General features: G+C 37.3%; 1 protein-coding gene across 2 annotated transcripts in view; it reads right to left on the bottom strand.

The window, feature by feature from the left end:
• Window positions 1–24059, bottom strand: part of LOC149069926 (serine/threonine-protein kinase DCLK1) — a 108846-nt gene that overhangs the window by 24025 nt on the left and 60762 nt on the right. For both annotated transcript variants that reach the window (XM_089250204.1, XM_089250205.1), the window contains exons 3-10: window positions 11622–11718; window positions 7704–7832; window positions 7520–7602; window positions 7039–7172; window positions 5633–5690; window positions 5218–5337; window positions 2953–3099; window positions 477–610 (exon numbers count right to left, since the gene is read on the bottom strand). In XM_089250204.1, the coding sequence (XP_089106330.1) occupies window positions 477–610; window positions 2953–3099; window positions 5218–5337; window positions 5633–5690; window positions 7039–7172; window positions 7520–7602; window positions 7704–7832; window positions 11622–11718 (902 nt within the window). The remainder of the gene's footprint in view (window positions 1–476; window positions 611–2952; window positions 3100–5217; window positions 5338–5632; window positions 5691–7038; window positions 7173–7519; window positions 7603–7703; window positions 7833–11621; window positions 11719–24059) is intronic.

A 24059-nucleotide genomic window follows, 5' to 3' on the forward strand; every position in this document is an offset into this window, starting at 1 on the left:
AGATTAAATGATATCAACCAGTTGTTGTACTGGATAAAAATTAACATGGCAGAAATGGGAGAACATTTGGAAGCTGTCATACTGGTCATTATAATGGAACGGTCATTGTAACAGATGATCGTTATCACAGCCTTGACTGTATTTTTCATATTAGGTAGATGCAAATTAAAAGCAATTTTTGGAAAAATTCATGCTATAGAACATTTATATTAAATGGTGTATTGTACTATAAAATGTATGTGTGTATGTATTCCACTTTTCACTTATTTATGGTTTTGGACATTTCAGAACTAGAGAACTTGAATCATGTACACTCTGTATATTAGATCCTTGTGATTCTATTATAAACACACGTTTAACTATATCTAAGCATTAAAAAAAGATTGATAGTTTTTTGTAAAGCTTATTAAATTCTTTTAAATTTAATGATGAATGGCTAGTTCACTAGACAAAGAATGTTGAACATAATAACCTACCCAGTTTCTGCTAGGATTTCAGGTGCAACATAAGTAGGAGTACCACAAACAGTATACAAAGGATCGCTCGCTTCGACAGCCAGACCAAAATCACCAAGTTTCAATGACCTTGAACCATCTGGATGTTCAACAACCTGCACAGAAGAGAAACTTTTGCTGAACATTCAACAGAAGTATAATGATAATCTGCACTCAAATTACTTAACATTAAAATGTAAGATCAAATATATAAAAGAATTCAATTATATCATGCTAAATCTATACATATAAAATTGATTTTCTCTATATGTGCATTTGCATGTGTTTCTCTATACAAATCTACAATTTTAGATCTATTCATCGCCACACACAAATTTTGCATATGTACCAAATAGGACTTGAACGATAGGCTACTTCAAAAGTTCATCAGAGCTGGGCGAAAAACTGTCGGGCAACAATGGTTTTTTGGGCCTCAACAATCACTTTCAGAATGTTTACTTTGGTTAACATGGTTCCCTAGCAATGCATTCCAGACATGCATATGCATTTATAATAGGTTGCCATTTCTTTAACGCTGCCAGTATTATGCATGATATTTCATGCCTTTGTAATGGTGTAACTTTTTCAACGCTCAATGAAAAGTGAATGCAACTGAAGAAAACCAGGGCAATGCCAGGTTTTCAGTTGCATTCAATTTTATAAGAAAATTATTTGTTTAAACAAAAAAAATATACAGCAAAAAAAACCCCATTTTCTGGCATATTATTGGATTCAACTATGTATAATCCGCATATGTAAAAATATTGAATTTCCTAGTGTAGACTGCTGCGTTGGCTTCTTTTCAAAGAGTTAGAATGAAATTATTTTTCGAAGTATTTTCGAAATTATTCAAGTTATATAAAACTAATAGAAAAGAAATAACATTTTCCTTAAAAAAATGTCATAAAAGAAAAAAACCCTTCCATTCCATAAAGTTTCATTAATGCCGATATAGAAAGCTACCAGAATTTGCATGTGCAGATTAAAAGACATTTTTTCTCAAGTTGATAAATGCCACTGCAGATTATAGATAGAATACTGCAATTAAAATCTCTGAAAATTTTGAATAGCGATTATAAATACTATGATTATCAAACAACAAGCATATAATATGAATAGAATTACAATGGGCCAACTCGCGAGCATTTCATAAACAAGGAAACATAAGAGAAAATTCCAAAAATAAAATATTTGAATTTTCCCATGCGTCTTGAAAGCAAAACAATTTTATTTTGCATAAAATACAGTTTTCTATACCACGATAATCAATTTTTATATTAGCACTATACACAGCTACATCTCCATTAAAAGTATACAATACCCCCTCAAGCTACATTAGTAGGAGTGGTACAAATTAAGACTTTAACTGTGGGAAAGTTAGAAAACAGATTTGAATGATATGTACCATTACTATAAAATGTAGAAAGTTATTAGTTCAGGTGAGAATTCTCCCATAGGATAAAAGGCTCTGTAAAATTTGTATCTCAATATTTTCAATCAAGTGATTTTTTTTCCCCCAATTGAAAGATAAAATAAGTGCATAAAGTAGAACAGACTGAATAATTAAGGTATCCGACTACCTTTGTCACTTTTCTTTAAAATGGTTCTGGAGTGAAATTTAAATGCATTTTTTGATAGAAAGTGTCTCGAAATGGTGAAAACAGCGGCAAATTTTGGTCTATTATATTTTCCATGAAAAAGTCGTTTTCATGTCAAATTTTAGACAAAATTCATGTGATATTCGAAACACGATTGCAAAAAATTTTATAAATGAAATGCTTTGTGATTTTCGCAGTGCATTTAGCTAGTAATGTTGCAGGTTCTGAACCAAAATTCAAAGGAGTGCATGATATGTTCATAAGTTACACCAAAATATGTTTAAGTACGTGTGAATTTTTTGAAATTTCATCCTCTATTTTGTCTATAAAACACTAATTCAAAAAATATATGTGATAGACCTTAGATTTTGGTTCATAACCTCAACAATATATAGCGAAATATCACATTAAAATTTCGTAAGGATGCAATGCATCAATTTTTACAAATCATGTCACAAAGTCAAGAAAAATGTAAAAAATAACATTCTTCGTAAAACACGTTCAAAGTCTTGATTCACGTATTACTTGTATGTAAAAACACAACACTAAAGTGAACGTAACTTTGATTCTAAGCATCATATAAACAAAACAAGGCCCGTTTTGGAATCACAACAAATAGGGCTTTTATAAAAAAAATAAAAAAATGAAAATCCATATTTTCTTCCAAAATGACGTTTTCAACGTAGTCAGATACCTTAAGTGTAATTTACACATCTACAATTTTCATTGTACATTAGGTTGAATTCTCGTCATTCTGACTAAAGTGGATCCTTGTAGAAAGTCTTCACAACATTTTTGTTTAAAATTTATATTTAAAAAACTGTTTATAACAAAATTTAAAAAATCTTTGGGTACAATACCAGCAAGTTTTCAGGCTTAATGTCTCTATGCACAATGTTCAGAGAATGAAGATAACAAAGAGCACTGGCAAGATTGTGCACCATTCCACTGGCATTCTGCTCTGTGTATTTTGACGCAGATGCAATAGCATCAAACAAATCACCTCCCTACAAAAAATTTATAAAATATACAATAAAATTAATTTAAAGTATTTGCATGCAGCATGTGACAGAGGATACATTTCAGCTATGTCAATTTATAAAAAATACTGGACAAATGATTGAATCAAATTTAAATGGTTTTTGACTGCAGCAAATGTGTTTTGTCCAGGAATTTTATAATTAAATTATGTGAACATATTTGGTTGAAAATTATATTGCCAACCTGATGAAATACAGATACTGTATTTTGCACGTTTTTCTGTATTCAGAGATGTAGTAGCATTTGTATTGCATTATCACGTTTTGCAGTTCAATTATTTAACTTTTTGCTCTGCTCACTAATTTAAAACATGATTAAGGAACACAAAAATACTTTGCATTATACTTATGTCAATTTAACTCATCTAAGTGAATATATATATGTTTAGTATCTAACATTTTTATAAACAAAAAAACCAAGGTTAGTGATTATATTAACAAAGCAAACAAAGCGAAAACTACCTGAACATATAGTTCGTAAGAGATACATAGCGCACACACACACACTTATCTGCATTTACTAATTCATTAGAACTTCCATAGAGTTCACTGATTCGTAGACACCTTTATAAGCATTCCAGAGAAATGTTTATAAAGGTGTCTACGAATCAGTCGTGGAAGTAAATACTTATAATCCTGAAAATAACACTATTTTATGGGATTTCCAAAAAAAAAAAAAAAAAAAAAAAACTATCAGGACTATCCATATTGTAGCAAAGTGATATTATTTTATAATGTTATAATCAGCATTATTTCCCCACCCATCCTTTTCTATGCAAGCATTTGGAGTAACAAAACTAGGCACCTTATAGACTGTATAATCTGCTGACTAAGTGCCTATTTTTGTAACCATAATTCTGTGGTGTTTGGTCAGAACATAACTCCAAAATCACATTTAAGATATAAGCATTTTCATTGTCATTTAAAATAAAAAATAAAGCATACACACAAATACAAATGAAAATATACATCAGCATGTTTAGCCGTATGCACATATTAGTGCATTTATCTCACTTCTAACTAGTTATAATTAGGAAAACTTACTTATAGATCAAAAAGCCATTTTTTGGAGATATCATGCTCTGACCAAACACCACAGAATTGGGGAAAAAGTTTTTTTTTTAATTTTAATAAAAAACTTAGAGAATAGGTGAAACATGAGATACATATGTGATTTTGTTCAACACTTTGATACTACAGGTTCATAGGATAAAACATACGATGCATGCAGCGCTATCTTTTGTTACACACGAGATCAAATGTATTTGGAAAACTGATGCCAAGCCAAAGCATACAGAAAGCAGTTTTTGTAAAAACAGATGAAAAAACCTTTATGTAATCATTGCTTAATTGAAACCATTTTCTGCTGACACCATCAAGACCATCATGTAATGCTGAATGTATATTCAATATACAAAGTACGATGGACTGGATACCAAGTAGAGATGCCTCTGCAAGGAATCAAAATGTCAACCTTTTGCAGACCAGGCAAGTGCTTTCCATTAAGCTACAAAGGACTGGCATTTTCTTCCTTTAGGCCGAGATTACAAGAGGGAGAAAGATTAATCCTTTTATAAAATTTGAAAAACGCAAATAATAAGCATATGGGTTACATTCGAGCAAATGTAACTAATAGGTTTTTAGTTTTTTTCTCAAGTTTTGTAAAAAATCTTTATCAAACTTTTACAGTGTAATCCCGCCTTAGAGCATATATGCATGCTGAACGGGATTGCGCATGGGCAGCTTCCTAGCTCAGCTAATAGTTCTTAATCACGGTAGCTCCCAGATAGCGACAGAGAAATGATGTTGCTCCCACTGTTTATACAAAGTATGGTGGGCTGGATATCAACCAGAGATGAAGATGCATTTCGGAAAGAAAATTTCATATCTGCTTGATATTCAGTCCATGGCACTTTATATAAACAGCGAAGGATGGCATTGTTTCTCTGTAAATTCAGTGTATTCAAATCATTCATCAAACTGAACTTCAAATTTTATTTTCATGTACAAAGAAAACCCAATTTCAAATTTATTTCATAAATAGAAAGTGGTATTTTAAAAGTCAGACGAAAAAAATTCACTCACCTTCACCAGTTCCATTACCAGATACAAATCATTCTCAAAGTCAAACTCTTCAACCAATTGGACGATATTAGGATGCTTGACTCGCCTCAAAATGGCAACTTCACTGGCTATCATGTGCTCCTACATTCAATGTTATAGAAAATGAAATTCTAAAATATTGAAAAGTAATTGCAGATAATGCTCATCTATATTTACCCGAAAATTGAATATATTGCAAAAAAAGAAAAAAAATTCAAGTAAATCTTAAAAAATTTAGGTGAAGGACTTTTCTTTTGATCAATACATGAGCATGAAAATAGTTGACAACTTGCAATTTAATTTTGAAAAATTAAATTGTAATTAAGTGTTGGTAAAAATGACATTTAAAATTATCTGTAAAACTGGATGAAACTATAAAAATAATGCTTGTATTTACCCTTCCTCTGCATTTGTTCTTGTCAATTATTTTCAATGCATATTCTATTTTTGTACACCTACAATTCAAAAGAAAGAAAAAATATTCTTATCTTCTATACACAGTCAAACTCATATTTAATGAATCTGATAAAATTGACATTTCTGCTTGTTTAAATCAAGGAAAATTATTAAAATCAGGGTTGAGATAATACAAATATATCAACATAAATATGATAAACCTGTTGGGGTAAATCGAGAAGCTATCCATACTTAGAATATGACAGCCATAAATAGATTTTATGGGTATTGTGCTCATCTGTGTATTTTAGAAATATGACATCCATATTTGCTATGGGCATCTTTTTCTCTGCCACCTTGTTGGGAATTTTGCCTGTTGCGGCCTTGTATGTGTAGCAGCAGCAGCATCATCGTTCAAGTTTTTGCTGCAATTTTGTCAAAAACGAAAATACAACTGCCACTCACAATCTCTTTCATCAAGGGTGACCGGCAGCTTCTGCAAGCAGGGAAAAAAATTCAAGCATGCACACTGGTGCATACATGTACACAATCCTAAACCACGTTTCAATAGCTCCAATGGTTAACAAAAAATTATGGTCCGATACTTTTTGAACAAACTTTTATTTAATCCTTTGAATCCCACATTTACTTTGAATGAGCTTCTTCCACAATTTATAAACCCTTGTGTAGTTTCAAGCATAAACAGGCACCAGCTGCAGGTCATGTCGCTGTTTCTACTGTACCCCTGTGTCAGGAAAGTTTTGACAAGGACGAACTGGTCATCGAACTCTCAACACCTTTAAACACCTACTGGTACTTTAGGTGAGTATCTTAACCGGGCTACCGCGCCCCAGAGCATCAATGATACAATTATTCACTCATACTTAAAAAATTTATGGCAGATGGCAGCATTACACATAACAAGAAAACGTGAAGTTTAACTTAACGCGTTTCTGTAAAGTTCACTACACATACACACACATTCCAACATGTACCAATTCATTAGAAATTCCACAGAGGAATACGGACGAGGTAAATGTGTGGTTTAGTATAAGTAATTAAAGAGTTAAATTGAGAATTGGGTCCCTTAGTAAGCAAAACAAGATGTTGAATAAAGTTAAAAATTAAATACAAGAGCAAACTGAAAATAAGTAAAAAATAATCATGCCAGTTGAAAACCAAACTGTTTTTGAACGCATTTTTTTTTCACAAAATGATCACATGGATTGATGAGATTGATTTGTGTGCGTGCACACATACTTTCATTATATTTCTCAAATTACTATAATACGATTGGAATGCAAGTTTTACAGCTAGAATATTGGAATTATGTTGCATTCTGATACAACATAATCCAATTAACAACATAATTAATAAAAATAACTTAAATAGTAAGCAAAACCTCACCTGTCCATACACTCATGCACAACTGCAAAGTTCCCATCCCCTATTATAGAACCAACATTGTACTTATTTATTATCTCATTAGGTAAGATTGGAGAGGAACTGAAACCATTTTGGAAACTTGCCCTTCTATGAATCTGGGGAGGAAAAGAACAAAACAATTATTGGCGTTTCTATAATCATACTTTCAATACAATACAAAGTTGACCCTCATTTTACAAACCTGTACAGATGTGAAAAAAATAGTGAAAGCTAAAATTTGTAAATGGGAAAGACGTTTAAAGGAAATTAAATGTACAAAAGGTATATTGTTTTGGACCAGAAGATTAGTTCATAAAAGTGTGCAGTTCATAAATTGGAGGTTCATAAAATCTAGCATCAACTGAATAGTTTAGAGTAAGCAATTAAAACATTAATATTTTAAAATTTTTGATTGTCTCTGGAAAGAGTGGAAATATTTGGAAAGTCCTCTTAAAACACTCACCGGAGATTTTGGACGACTATTACGATGAGCTAACACAGGCGAGCCAGACAAAGAGCTACCGCTGCTAGTTGAACAAGGTGAAACTGTAAAAGAACAAACTAAATTATACGATAGTTCTAGGTGACAACTATTTCCATGTTCAAAATACAAATATAAAGGGAAGGGGGGAGGAAATGAAGCTTACTATCTCTAAGAGTATAACCAGGAGAACTTATCCTCTGCCTCGAAAATGGTGATCGAACACTGCCTAGACTTCTGCGAAGACGTTGATAATTTGAAGTGCTTTTCGATGTTTGCATGAGGCTCTTCAGCTCTATTCAGAAAAAACAAGATCTTGGCTTAGATACAAAGAATCATTAGGTCAGTGTCAATATTAGAGTTCAAACTGAAATTAACTTTATTCAGGTTACTTTTGCTCCATACTGTAATGATTCAATCATGAATACGTAAAATACACTTATAGAACTCAATATAATATAACCTTAACTCAATATAACTTTGTATGCATATTTATGCTCAACAATGAGGAATATTTAAAAATATTTCTTGGCCTATGTCTCAGCACTTAAATTAATGTAGGCTTTGCATTAGCATTTTTTTCAAAAATAACCATTTTCAACTAATTTACTATGAAAATTACAACGCAGTGAAACATATCTATAACGATACATACTCAATATTTTTTTCAAACAATATTTGAAATTGTTCATAGTCTAATGTTAAATTCTTCTTGATAAAACTATACCCTTTACTACAATATAAATCCCTCTAAAACGTCCCCCCCCCCCCCAGATTTCAAAACTGCTACAATATTTTTATATTTCACTAACAATCCCCCTTCAAAATGTACTGCATTTTTAAATTCCTCACTGGTTTTAGTTCTTTGGAGGGTAGCCTACAGCATGGCCTAACTAGAGGAGAACGGGGGACAACTGCCCAGGCGGCAAAATTTAGGGTGCATCAAATTTTAGGTGGGAACAAAACAGTTATAAAATTATCGAATATTAAAGTTATGGAGGTGGCAAAAACCCTAGTTATGGTCCTGGCCTAAAGCATCAGTATTTTGCACTATCTATCCTTTGAAAGTGTTATTGAGGTTACAGTGAAGATATTTTTTGTGTAGTACCCAACAGATGTTCGATAAACTACTTTGCAGGGTGAAACAATCAACTGAATTTTAAATCAACTAATCAATTACAATTTTTCATTGAGAACAAACACTGACAAATGCATTTCATTGTGGTACTAACGACTCAACACAGAAGATGCCAACAACATAAATTTGAGGAGCCTGTGACACACACACATCTTCTCTACAACAATATTTTTCTTGATCGGCAAAGAATTGTTTTATTAAGGTTTCATTGTAGTATGACATACAAATTTAAACATAAATCAGTATTTCACCTGTTCTTAACACTAGCTAGCATTTCCTAACTAGTTTGTTATAACCCGAAAAAATTGTGATTATATGAAGGTTAATTTTCTCTTGGAAAAGTGCAACAAATGCGGCACTTATGCTCAAGATTTTTTTCCCCTCTGGGTGTGGCACTTATTTACATGTGGCATATAGGTAAAAAAAATATGGCATATATATGTATACATCAGCTATTTTACAGGCTTGAAAAAATTTACTGTTCATTATTTGATCTCATCCAGCTGGAACTTTTCATAACAAAATCTAGCATTACCATTACTCATGTAACAAAAGAAATCAATTGAGTAATATAGGCCAGCATTTAAGTTTGACATTGCTTTGCCTATGGCCTCTTTGCAACTTTTTTTTGTAACGCCCCCACCCCTCGTTTTATCCAGGCCCTTTATCCAGGAGCAAGACTCCTCTTCATCACTCACTGAATAGATTTTTTGAGAATGTATAGTGAACAAAAGTTCTATGATCGATCTCCAGAACCCTGGGGCTGGAATTCATTGCACTTCTCTCATGTAAGAGACTATGCAAGGATGTCTAAAAATCATAGGTCTTCCCTGGAAAAGGAATGTTTTGCTCCCTATACTTGGCATTTCCTTTCAAATCACACCTCAGGCTACTCTGACAATCGACAGTTTTAGCCCTTTGTCCTGGTTAAGGGGCTGGCTGAGGGCCAACCCATACTCAGCTGGAAGCAACAGCTTACATATTTGCATACTTACAAAAACCCTAGTGCCAGATCTCATGTAGGGGCAGCCCCTTAAGAACATTGGGCCTCTTGGCCATGCTATGCATTAAGATGAACATGGTTCTATGGGCAGTTCTTATGGATTCTGAAAAGTCAATTTTTTCCCACATTTCAATTAAAAGCTTTATTTCAACTTTTTTCCGTTTGGTTTGTTGCCCAAATATATCCCAGGATCAAAGGGGGCCCCCAAATTCAGAATCACTGGCATAAGCTACAACAGTATTTCCAACTTATGCCCCACTGCCGGCTTCCGGAAGAGTTAAAGATGGTTAAACTTTTTTGTGAATTAAATAAAAACGGAATATTGGCCTCGTTTTACAATCAATTAAGTTGATTTCTTAAACTACTGATAAATAACATTCAATGTTTATTGATGCTATGATCTGACTTAAAATTACTTCATAAGGAATATGCCGGAGATTTGCTTTCTCTACAACCTCAATCTGAAAGATCTCATAGGATCGATCCTATATTACCCATAGATTCAGTTTCACTCCCCCCCCCCCCCCACAACCGAAGTGAAAAAAAGCTATCGCCCATGACCAACTCCAAAATATATTGTCACCCGGCACCAGTATACATTTTGGTGGTGCCGCCACACACCCCCCCCCCCCCGTTATTTGGAACGGGAAGAGAGTAAAACTCGGTGGCCTTTCTGCTTCATCGCCCGGAGCACCAGAGATCCCCACCCTCCTAGTTGCGGCCCTGCTATCATCCCGAGAAAAACTCTGGGCTACATTAACAGGTAGCATATTAATAGCAAAAACTATCGCGTTTATTTTCGGGAATGACCTCAGTCCTACCAGATAAAATGCACGAATGAGCATCGTACAAATGATCGTCATACCGAGTCCCTATATGACGAACTTTATACAAAAACAACATTCTTTTCGTAAATTCGCTTTCCGTCGAAAATTTTTCAAGTAACGAATTTTTTTTGGTGGGACGGAACGATATCGTTACAGGGAGATTCGACTTAATTTCGAGTTCTGAAAATGTGTGATAATTCGCAAGTTCAAGTATCGTATTTCCGATCTGTGCGCTCACGACCAAATACAGTAATACCCCGAAGTTAGGCGATAGGAGGGAGGACGGTAGCAGCGGAAAAGTCGGAGTACAATTCTGCATACAAATACATAAATATTATTGGTCAATTGGAACCAAAATTTATGAAAAAGGTGTTTCATCTTCCTTCTTGCTATGAATGTTCAGTACCCCCCACTATGGCAGTTTCCTATGATTTCATAAAATTGAACTTGCCTACTTGTCTTGTGATAACAATCTGGTCCTTGAAAAAAATGTTCGCATGATAAAATCTTCGCGAATGAAAGTCACGTGCTAAATGCTTTGTATGTTTTGATACCTTGATCCATGAAAATAAATTAGTTTTCTTGCCTCCAACCACACATTCACACGTGGGTTGGAATTTCGAGTTTCTGACCAGCAGATGGATAATCAGTGATCATCACTGAACAACTTTTTCCTTCATTGCTGGCAATAACGTTGGACTTCCACACACGAAATTACCATTTCTGTAAAAATGGCAGATACATTATAAGCCTTGGGATTCTATTTCTGAATCAAGGCATAATGTTTTTTACACACCATGGCCATCAAAAAAAATAAGTATAGGCCCTATAGTTTTATTACATGCGATGTTGAAATCGAATAAAAAAATTCTTACTTGATTATCACTTCATAATCTCCACTATCTCAGTGATAATCCCACGATCATGCTCGAATTTCTGAAATGTGCACATTTTTTCACCAAAAACAGCGAAACTCCGAAATCACGCAACTCTGAGTAGCGTATAAGTCGGGGTGTATTACTTTACCACATATTTAATAGCAAAGAAAGAAAGAATAGAGAAAAGAATGAAAAATATTTTATAGTCTTATAATCGAAAAGCGCAGAATTGCTTTACCTTCAGCGTCAAGATCGAAATCATCGTGAGTATACTTTTCAGAACCGTAAGCAATAAAAATGTCTTCTTCCGTGAAGAAGTCTGCCAAGTTCTGAACCTGCAACAAAAAAAAAAAAAAAAAAAAAAAAAAATTGGTTATAAATCAGATTTTCATTCAAATCGACAACTATGCTACATAAGATAACAAATCAATGTATTTTTTTCACAAAAAAAAAAAAAGGTAAATAGCTCATTCAAGAATCATCTTATCAAATATAATACGACAGGCGCACGCAAACTATGATATATGAAGCTGCGCCGTTTCCGCTGCCCTGTTGGTTTAGGAACTCCACAAACCTCTAAACCTAACAGGGTAATCAATCCGTATTCTGAACTACCGAAGAGATAACACGCACATGGAGTATCGGATAACACTTCTGTAATCATTTGATACATTTCCTTGGCCAGAAGCGAGGTTGAGCGTTTCTTAACCATTCTGAACCCAAGGACCAATTAAAATGATTGGAAACAATTCGACGGACAACCTGTGTCCCTTATTACGAAACATTCCTGTATTTTTAGTCATTCCGAATTGTTTTAAAATACATTTGTCCAGTTTTTCAACGATGCTTACTTAAATTTTGCAATGTTTACTAAAATCGTGAATAAACAGCTTTTTCATGACTTATAATTACAGTTATAAATACAAATATTCATCCTACATGTCAGAATATTCAACGTTTTTTCCTCAATTATTTCAGCGATTGTAACAATTGGGGGATTTTCTCCGACTCATGGCAACATTTTAATTGGTGACGCGCCGTATTTTAAAAAGAAAAAAAAAAAATATTCTGGCTCCCCGTATATTTCTCAATGAAATATGACCATCATTCGAGTCATCGTTATACATTTGATTGTTTTTTCCCGTCAAATACGTTTTTGTTTACTCCGATTTTTAGCAGCCCTTCATTTTCCCCCACCCTTTACATATTTTTGCAGTAATTAGCAAATTTGTCGTAAATTGCATCTTTCGGCTACAATAAATGACATCCCGTATTCAGGATGGCAATTTTCCTTGATGAGATAGATATACGGGAGGTAACCTAAGTATGAAAGCACAATTTTCATTTGAACGCAGATGGATATTGCCAATATCAATTAAAATATAATTTTTCATTGTTAGAATCGAATTATCAAGCCTGACTGCGGACCACCTATGCTATCGTCGCGGACCATAGGATGAGGAACGCTGTTCTAGGCGATATTAACGCAATGCGTGATGAAGGAGGATGCCCTAATGAGTGGCAGTAAAATAGCACTTGGGAAAAATAAATTTAATCTAAGAAGCAGCAAGTCTACGTCAACTGCCTTTGGCCTGTTCCCTGACACATGGCTAACTACTACCCCTTCTGGCATGCCCTTTTCTTGTCTCCGTAATTTCCACTGAGTCACTGTCTCACTGAAGCAGAACAAACTAGAGTTTTTCTTTTTCTGCCCTACTGATTCACATGGAAAGCAATTATACAGGCATACAACACAACGGGCAATTTCCTCTCTTCACTCTGCCACCGACAACCGGGCCAATTTCGGCATATAGAACACAGAGAAACCAGCTGGCTGACTACCTTGTTTTGTTACATGTTTCATGTGATCTTACTTTCCTCCCTCCTGCAGAACCCAACCCCAACATAAAAAGAAAACAACAGCGCTCAAGATACAGGAAACGATTACATAGAAACAGCAAGCGGAGAAAATTGCCGGTGAACATCCAGCGGAATATAGCCCAGGACCAAAACTAACGAAGAGTGGTGATGTGGAACCAAGTCAAAAAACAGTTCTTATTTTTGAAAATTTCTTTTGTTACACAAAAAGTATGGGTATCGGGAAAGACTAATATACTGTAAAAATGCGTTAGAGAACATTTTCGAATGCTCCATCATCAAAAATATGCGTACGAAGACCAGAAAGGGCCAGTTCATAAGTTGGGACAGGCGGGATTTACGGGAAGGGAGATAAGTGGATCCAGGCATTACCTCCCAGATACAGAAGGTAGTGATACTCACCTCTAGGAGGTAATGGCCCAGGGCGGCAAATTCGGAGGGGGGTGGTAAATGCGTAGTTAAGAAAGTTAAGCAAGAATGGGAGGACAGTCAAAATCATAAATCCACCTACGAGTTATGGCTCCGGGCGAACATGAATTTTTGAGCATCCATTCAGCGTTCTTTGAGTCATAGTTATGGCGTGTCATCATGCAAGGGTTCCCAGCAAAATCTGCTTGACCCCGAAGGAAAATTAAAAAATTTCCCGACTTTCCTTGACAAAACAAAATCCTAAAGTAGTATCGAAAATATTGACTGACCTTCCCAGTGTTCAAGATTTAGTTTTATCAGAATTTTTCGATTGTCTTTTAATTATTTGTACGCTTGCCAAATTGTTTTAATTTACCGTGATTTCCCAGGTGGACGAGAACCTTGCCATGCTACAATTATCGACAATTATGTACTGTATATAATTTCGAAATCCATTTTGAAATACAGTAAATGCTACGGCAGGGCAGTGGTTCTCAAAGTGTAAGTCGCGGCGAGTTGGTATTTGTGAGCGCCCATTCAGTGGAAAAAATTGAAGTTCATTAGACTATTCAAGGGAGGACTGAAAAATTTGAGAACCACTGTGCTATGCCATTTGCTTATTTTTACAACTCGTCACATTGTTCGAATAGTTTACTACCACCAATCAGGAAAATAAAGTACCGTACTTTGAATATTTTTTGGACCCTAGAAATTCGTGGGTCACCAGGCACATGCCCCATTTGCCCTTCGGAGAAAACGACACTGACGGAGGCTCAAATTTAGGGAGCGTAACTTGACCTCAAACGTTAAAAATAATTTCCACCTCAAAATTTGCTATCTCAAATTTTTCCGTGTCGTGCAGCTGAATAAGCCCAAGAAAACGACACGACTGCATGCCACAAGTTGCTAAGAATTTTTTCAAAGCAGATATTTCGAGATTGATATGAAGCATAAGGAAATAAATACCTGCACGTGTTTGAGTTACTAGACTCTCGCGGATACCATGACTTCGAATGACGTTCCTGATGTTCAGATAAATATTGTAACGTTGAATTTCCCAAGAGATGGGTATTTCTCTTCTTTTTCTACAGTATAGAAATCTTACCCGAAAAGAAATTCAAATATATTCTTTCTTCCTTATATCCGGGGTAGAAAGAATATTTGTCAAGAACCGATGGATCTTCTCCAGGAAACGTTTTGGCTCGAAAAATATAAAAATAGCAATGATAAAAAGTCGAATCTAACATTTCTCCATCCGAGCGAAGAGACAGTTTTCTTTATTCTTCGGTTTCCTCTCCACGGTCTACCAGAGAATATCGCGTGGGAACATTTAAAAAAAAAAGCGCGTTTCGCATATGCCAGCACATACAAAATTTCCAATGCAGGAAACGAGGAAACCGTTCCTGAATTTAAAGTAGACCAAAACCCCCACCGACCAAACCGAGCCGAGGTGATTCGCAAAGTGAAAAAATCCCGAAGACGGTGAAAGTGAGTGAAGATCACGTGAGCGAGAAACAGGTTGCGCAAATATTAGCAAAAAAAATAATAGACCGAAGTCCATGGAATTCGTCCATGCCTTAAAACGGAGGGATTCGGCCTATTTTCTTTTTGTATACCGAAGGAAGATAGAGCAGTGGTGGCTAACTTCTCACTGTTCCAGGGCCAACATAATCGCCAGCTGCAATGTCGCGGGCCGGGCTAGTAAAATGATTCAGAAAACCAGCGGATTTGTCGTCGCCAATTAAGTAATCTGGTGAAGCACGGGCACACACAATTTAGATGTTAAAATTTTACGTCTTCATAAATCGATACATATTCATTGTTTTTATCTGGTTCTTTTTCCTAGCTAGATGCAATGCATTGAAAATTACTGTTTCTCTTGCAAATTGCACAGCTTTTATATGAAAGGAACCAATCGCAATTTTTAATATTTTTGAGATATACTGACATCTGAACTATTGAAAAAAAGAGGTGGGATATTTCTTTATCTAAATAGAACCAAGTGACATAGGCTGTGATGCCGTCTGTGTGCACTTTAACCAACTACCAAACTGAAGAGCTAACTGAATCGAAGAAAACTTTAAATAGCTTTTTTTCTCAGTTTTGATTTAATGGCGCTTGGTTCCTTTTATATAAAAGCAGTCCAATTATTCCATTTAATTACTTAGTTTGAGTTTTAAAGTTTTCCACATTTTCTTGCCATGACTTTGACGCAGATATGGCTATCCGGTGGGCCGCACGGGTCGAATAGACGCTCAAGGAATCGACTCATGCACCGGCTGACATCGAGAGCTTTACTGAGATGGGAAGCGCACAAAAAGTCAGTCGCGAGGAAAGTATTGACCATCCGGGATGGGAAAACGCACGATAGTACCAAGATAAGAAAGACTAGCTTCGCGTGGACCAGGCAGACTATTACTCTGGTGCTCCTATACATCCCCATATCATTACACGGAACCAGATTTGCGATACATATATTCTTATTAAGCGATTCTTTAAACAGAATATTAGTATTTTAGTATGAAAAAGAGTCGGTCTGCTTCAACACCAACCTGCTACACGAAATTTAGAAATGAATGCTTCTGTTTTCGACACAAATAACCATCCTGTCCGGGTGTGGGCATATGAACCCATTCATCATAATTATGGCATTTTTGCTCTTTGGAATAATTATAGTCTGCGTAGCATATAGTCGGTTTTGAGGTGCCATTGTGAGTTAGCATCCACTTCGAATTGTAAGGGTGAGTAGAATACCAAATATGCATTCAGCTACAAATATAGACGCCACCAACCAGGGCCGTCATTTCAACTCTTTTTTCGGGGGGGGGGGGGGGGGGGGGAACAAAGCACATGTACTCAATGTATATATATACCATTTTTAGCGTATTTTCAAAAGCCGGGGGGGAGGGCAACGGCCTATCCTGCCCCCCCCCTAAATGACGGGGCTGCCACCAACAGGCAACTTGCCCAATGATTTGGCGCGGGGGAGAGAGAGAGAGACGAAATGCTCATAACCAACTTCATAAGCAATTTTTGTGTTCGAAAGGTAGTATCGTGAAAACATAGCAAATTATTACCGTCACTAGAAATAATGAATGTAAATAGTCTGCTAATCAGGAAGTCTTGAAACCAATAACTCAAATAATAAAAATTTAATACACAGTATTTTTACCTAGTCAGGAGGTCACAAAATTACCTCGCGGGCTAGCAGTTGGGGACACGAGATAGATCACCGACCGCACTTTCACATTCCCCAGAACTCGCGAGTTTCATGAGAAAAAAAAAGCCAAAAAGATCGACCAAAATCACGATGTCTCAAGTGCAAAAACAAATTAATACTAAAGATTAGGAAGGAGGCGTTTTACAACTCTTGATTCAATGTTATCCGAATGAAGCTGCTCGTAAAAAAGAAAAGTAGCCCAGCCCTCAAGCTAATCAAGTTTTTTTACGCTCGAGCACTTTTCGCACGCTCACGCAAAACAAATCTGACTTTTATTTCCCTCGCGAGAGGTAAAAGCAGAAAATTAAGTAGCGGAAAAGTCAAACCGAGCAGAACCTGAAAGCGAGTAACATAATAACGATCAACTTGAAAATTGCCAAACATATTATCCTTACAGAACAAACACAAACAACTGAAAAGCAGAGTTTGTGTGTGTAATCCAGTAACTCTTTGAAAATTTCTCTAACTTTTTCGAAGTTCGTTCAAGAAACCTTTTCCAGAGGGTAATAGACATTTGCCAAATTGTATACGGAATTTTTCTTTGACCGAAGCGGAACAAAATTACTGATGGTACGCACTGTGCTCTGGCATTACACCAAGTATCCGAATCTTGGAAAGACAACAGAAAAGAAAAACCACTTTGCCAAACACGAGGAGGAGAACTTTAGGAAAAAGCTTTTGTGATTCTGCAACATAAATAAGCAAATAGGACAAAAGCCAGGAAGCGGAATCGTACATGCTCAAGTTGGCTTTTGAACCGAAAGAATCTTATCAAGTTTTGATACAATAGCTATTTCGGATGGAAAATACGAAAAAATGTACTGCAAACACTTTGAAGGTCTGTGCGCTCAACTTTCAGAACGTGAACCATTTATTTGATTTGATAACTTGCCACGAACCACAACGAGACAAAGCAATTCAAAAATTATTTTTTTAATCAAGATTTTAAATTTTATTTTCATGATTTTCCATCTGACTTGAAGACAGGAGTTCGCTGGCGTAAATTACAATCTAGGTTTCTCTCAGTCGACGCCGTAAATTGATAAGGGGGGGAGAGAAATTTGGAAGAGAACATTGCTCATCACCCCTTTGGCACTGACGCATTTCGATATAAAAATACGCCTCTCGGATGGCGTCCTTCAATTAGGATGCTCATCGTTCAAATTCAAAAAATAATATCCTATAACAGAGACTTCGTTCACATGCATACATCATTCAGTTTCGGGTTAACATTTCGCGGACAACAATGACTTAACATGACTGAGGAAGGGTCATTTTCAAGTACATAAGCGGCCTTATGAGATTTAAATAATTTTGAAGAAAGAGTATCAATAAGTAGATAACCAGGTACTTCCTGCGTGACAAGAGCCCAACAACATTTTGCCCGGTGACCCACGGTGCTGTTAAGACAACCCTGTACCGACGGTCACATTTGAGAGCGCACATAGATCAGCATGCACGGTGCCAAGACTGAACTACGGTAAAAATTCGGAAACCAAAATAATTTCCTACACGTATAATTCAAAGACGAGGAATTAGGACACATCAGTCTCCAAAAGGAGGGTACGAAAGCCAAACATCTCTGAAAATGTTCACTCGTATCCAGTTGGATTAATGGTTGTAAATGTGGGTGTCGTCGTCAACTGGCGATATTGATGTGTGCTTATTCGGTTCTCTTTGGGAAGAGGTGGTCCTGACCAAGGCGAAGAAAACGCGGGTGATTAAAGTTTGAGAACCACTGAGTGAGACCGTGTAGGTTCATAGAATTCTTGTATTTTGCGGGGAGACACCAATTTTTCATTTTATCCGGATCTTGTAAGACTGCGATCGCTCACCTCTGGATCCACGCTTTACTTAATATCCAAAATGTTACAATCCCACAATGTAAATAAAATGGAGGGTCTACTCTACTGTATGCGCATATATTTTTCTTTCAAATTTTAAACCGCACAGTAAGGAGTACAGATCCATTGACGACCCGGAGCTCCCGTACTACACAATTTTATCCATTCAAAATTGAGCTCCAGCACAGTCTACCCCCCCCCCCCGAACTTTCACATCTGATTTATGGTAGAAAAACATACTTCACATACTGCACATCGCTATCAATCTCAAGGAAAAATGTTCCAAAACGCAGCAGCCGGTACTAAAAGCGTAGGAGGACGAAGAGCCAGTGCGTATAAAAAAAAATGGCGTAAAATATTATGTATCATACATCACTGACAGCGTGCAATTTTTGCCTCCCTGGTATTATACGGAATAAATAACGCTTTTTTTTTATACATAAAGCGTTATTTATTCCATGTGAATCGATTTTTTTCTCCTTTTTGCTCGAAACCAGCAGCAGCAGCATCGGATGTCTTTTAGCGACAAGGACAAAAAAAAACTGCCAAAGCTACGCGCTCAGCTTTCGGCATATCGAGGCATCTGCCACGGCACACAAAGATCAAGAATAAGATGATGCGGAGATACGAACAAAAAAATAAAGATCTGATACGATCCCGGATACGATAGCGTTTCGTTGTTCGATAAATTTACACAGGTACCTGAATGTGTAATGAATATATCGGAATTCAATAACCACCAGATACTCTATTCAAGGAAAATAATTTAATAAAGTGAACCAATTGATTAGTTTTATGAGATGTCATGGCGAAATTATTTCAAAGCTGAAGAACCATGCGATGATAATTTTTTTTAAACTTTTGCGATCGCGGACGAAATATTTCGTCCAAACGCCAGTGGAATAAATTCAATCAATCTGTTTCCTTTCCCCTTTCTTCACCATCGCGATGCTTTATTGTAACCCTATGCACCTTTATTCCACCCCAATTTTTCTATACTCCTGCGATTTCCCCTTCCCCACATATATCTTTCTACTATATATAAGAGCGACAGACAAGGTGAGAGTGAAAAATCTTTACTTATTTACTATACTGTTTTTTTCCCCAACGTGTCTAACGTGCGATAAGGTTCGTCAAATTCGCCGATACGTCAAGTACAAACCTTCCAAATTTGTTGACGAAAGCCTGTACGTTTTGGATATTCGGCGAACCTGCTATCCTCACGTCAAAAAAAAAGTATCGGTTTTTATTTCAGGGAATGTGCACAAGGTTACTTCCCTGACAACCTAAACCAGTGGTACCGAACCTGTGATACACGCACATTGATGATGAGCGTAATAGTAATAACAGCGGGAAAATAAATGAAGTACTGCAGCGAAAAAAAAAAACGATAAAAAGTGGGAAAAAATAGAAGGCAGACCTTGAACACGATACTTATACATGAAAAAATTCAATCATTTATTTCCAAAAAATATGGGCAGATGGCAGCACCAGTATAACGCGAAACACTCATGACTGGTAATATAAATACGTTCAGCCACACGTTCTTGCATGTACTGTACCAAGCCGTAAGGAAATTCCGTTTACGAAGTGCAAGTACGGTTATGTAACAGCCTGTATCCACGTGCGCATGCAAGAGGGTGGGGGAATACACCTGTCCGGGGGATATTTGAGCTGGGAACCACTTTCATTTCGAAATCAGTTAATCGCCATTGAGGCAATTTACTAGTGTTACTTCTGGGTAACTTGATGCTTTCTGTAGTTATCCAATAGGAACCGACTTAATATCTCAGTGAATGCCATGCCAGCGTCATACGCAGTAAAGGTGAGTCCATCCTAAGCTCAGTTCGAATATGCGTGGGGAAAACGCCTATCTTGAGCCTTTTTCCCTTCATTTTCCACGGTTGCGACCACATCGCTACAACTGTCCGCCATACCAGACTAGGGAGGCGTGCAGCGAGTCTGTTGCACTTGAGGAATTTATAAAGGCGCGTCTACATAGGCTCACTCGCCCCAACCCTTGCACGCTGAGGTTTTGCTTTCCGAATTCGCCCTGGTAAATGGCACTTCCCTATTTCTTCTCACGCGCAACCCGATTCCGACCGCAGCTTCAGCTATACGAAACCAAACACGCAACCAACGCAAGATCTTTCGATGAATCCAATGGTGGCAGGTGCTCCCAAGTTTGATGTCCGTCTAATGCGCCTTGCTTGGCTGACGAAATATTTCGCGACAACTGCACACATGGATGGGAAATCTCTAGTACAACTCATAGAGCGCATGTAGGAGAGCAAGCTCATTGTCCTCGGGGAACGAAATGAAAATAATCCTAATTAAGAGCACCCAATCTGTTGCTTATCCCGTAACTTAACTTGTCCACATATAATGGTTTACTGAGCTCCCGCGTAAAAGGCAAAGCGTAGTATGGACCCAGCTTAAGATCCAAAAAATAAAAATTCCACTAGAAATCTACATCAGATGGATCGGATTCCATTACAGTACCGATAATAAAGTTCAACCCTCCCCCCAACAATAGGAGGAACCGGGGCATATGACCATGCAAGTCGGCGCCGGAAAAGTACGGCGACAGAAGGGACCCCTTCGGCGACTTCTCATCTCCCAGATAGATAGGGAGACCTCCGGACGATGAGAACGACGTGGAAAGAGAAGGTGGGGTCGGAAAATTCGCTGGAGACGGTGGGGGGAGAGGAGAGAAAATGAGTAGGCAAGGCAATATATAAAGTCCTTTTTTCCACTAAATTACTCGGGAACAAAAATCCATTTGAATAAGACGAGTCAAGCTCCAGCTCTTCTGGAGATTTTAAAAATTCGAAGAGACACCAAAAAAAAAGAAGTTATATCGATCGCGGCAATCATTCTAGGGGCCCCCGGCTTCCGTCGAGAACTTAATTACCGCGTCCGAAGCAGCAGCGACGCCATTCGATTTCGTTCTCCAGAAGAGAAAGATGAAGGCTCAACAGCAGAGAATGGAAATAATTCATTAATTCGTCCTCCGGGGATTTCCCCCCCCCCCCACATCCATCCGTCAAGATTTTTCCGCTCGAATTAAATGCGCGAGTGCATCAATAACGCGGCAGCGTTATGACCTCTTTCGAGGGAATCAGTCATCGACGTTCAACGTCCGGTTCGATCAGTTATAATGTCACGGCCAAATCTCTCTCCTCCCAAACAACATTCATGAGGAATCCCAAGGAAAGTCGCCGATTTCAACGCCTCCAAGTATGGAAAAGAATCCTGCTGGAATTACAATAAGGAATCGATAGATTTCTTCACGTAAACTTCTTTCTACGACTTGGCACCAGCCACACACTGTAGGTACAAACGCTCATTTTTCTTGTAGGTCAAGGGTGCTCCACCCTTTTCCAGTCGCGAACACTGCCTGTACCCATCATTAAAAAAAAAAAAGAGCACACCCCCCCCCCCCCCCAAGTCTAGAATGCATGAAATCGGGATTTCAATCCTTGAATATAATTTGTACTAGGCGTTTAATTGGTAAGGGTGATAAAGCGCTCCCGAGCACGAAATATGATACGCGTAACTAGCGCTCCGAGTACTTTAGGGAGCACCATAGTGCTCGCGAGCAACGGATTAAAGATGCCAGCTGTAAGAGAAAATGCGGGCTACTTCCTTTACTACCACATGACCGTATACATACAGCTTCTGCGGAACTTCTACCGAATCGTTACATGTCAGAACGTGTGTTGTGTGAATGAATGCTTTTGCATGGCCCTAACGTATTTATGTTGTTAGAATTATGCTATTCTTGGTGGTGCCACCACGTCTCCCATATTATGTTTAGCATCGTGTCGCAGCGTGCGCCTGCTCTCCGCGGAGTCACTTTTAAATGGAAGACCAGCTCGCATTCACGCCTAGAAGTTAGAGAACCGCAGAAAACCCAACCCCTGTGCGTCAAAGGGGGTTCTTGAACGTGGATCCTCACGATAAGAGTCCAGCACGATGACCACACGACCGCACAGCACACACTTGATCGACTAGAGCAGTGTTTCTTAACCTTTTTTTGCCCGTGGCCCCCTTTGAACCATATTTTTTTCTCGTGGCTCCCCTGTCTTACCCAGAGTTTTCAACTCTCATCTAGAAGGAAGACACTTTATACGTATTGAAATGATTTTCAGTGAATTTATACTGAAAATATTGCAACGAAAATTGGCCTCCAGACCACTAGCCTAGAATTTATTGATCTCCCCGCTAGTCAGAGTTCTATCAGGACCGTCTCAATATCATGGGCCCCCCCTCCTTAGGGGCAAAATGATGCTATGGTAGTCCCATACTTTGGCTGGAAATATTTACACACACACATATACATACATACATATATATACACAGGGTGATTATAAAAAAAACTATCCCGACATATGGGCCCCTATCTATCATACCATTCACAGAAACAATGAAATTTTGGCACAAGGTATTTTGAGGTATGCGCTCAAGAATGATATGGAAAACAACAGTGTCACTAACAGTTACGGTTACAGTGAGAAAATTTCGAAAATATCAAATGGCAACACCAAGGTTTTTGTATTGGAATGCGATCTCCATTGTGAAAAACCCTAAATAGCGTTCGAACGGCAACTGTAGCATGAAAATCACCGGCGGTAGATAGGCTAAAAGTGAGGACAACCAATAAGGACAGAGAAGCAGCATAAAATAAAGCATTTTATTGTGTTTCACAAATTTTCCACATGACCTTGTGGAGGACTAATCAGGCTGGGATCTCAGCCGAAGCAACGGTGTGACGAATGAAACGAACATTAATGCTCTGGTGCACGGCAAAGAGCTCCGGGGATTTTCGTGCTACAGGTGCCATTCCAACGCTATTTAGTGTTTTTCAGTATGGAGATCGCATTCCAATACAAAAAACTTGGTGTTGCCATTTGATATTTTCGAAATTTTCTCACTGTAACCCTAACTGTTAGAGTGACACTTGTTTTCCATATCATTCTTGAGCGCATACCTCGAAATACCTTATGCCAAAATTTCATTCAGTTTCTGTGAATGGTATGATAGTTTGGGGCCCATATGTCGGGATAGTTTTTTTTATAATCACCCCGTATATACAGCCTACATATTTCCTATATTTATTTTGAAAATTAATTGTACTATACAAAATATCATAAGGTGGGGTCACTTATGGGCATGAAGCCCCTCACAAGAGTGGGACTGACAGCTACAGACCGGGACCTACTATGGTTTTCATGATTTTTTTTTTTGTTTGTTTTTCAGATAATAAATTTCATATAGGGAAGGGTGTCTGAAAAATTTAGCCGGGGACTTGCGAAAAACCCCA

This window comes from Pholcus phalangioides, unplaced genomic scaffold, assembly GCF_987345545.1.
Source record: "Pholcus phalangioides strain wild (caught in Gottingen) unplaced genomic scaffold, Ppha-v1.0 ptg000022l_1, whole genome shotgun sequence".
NCBI classification, from domain to species: Eukaryota; Metazoa; Arthropoda; class Arachnida; order Araneae; family Pholcidae; genus Pholcus; species Pholcus phalangioides.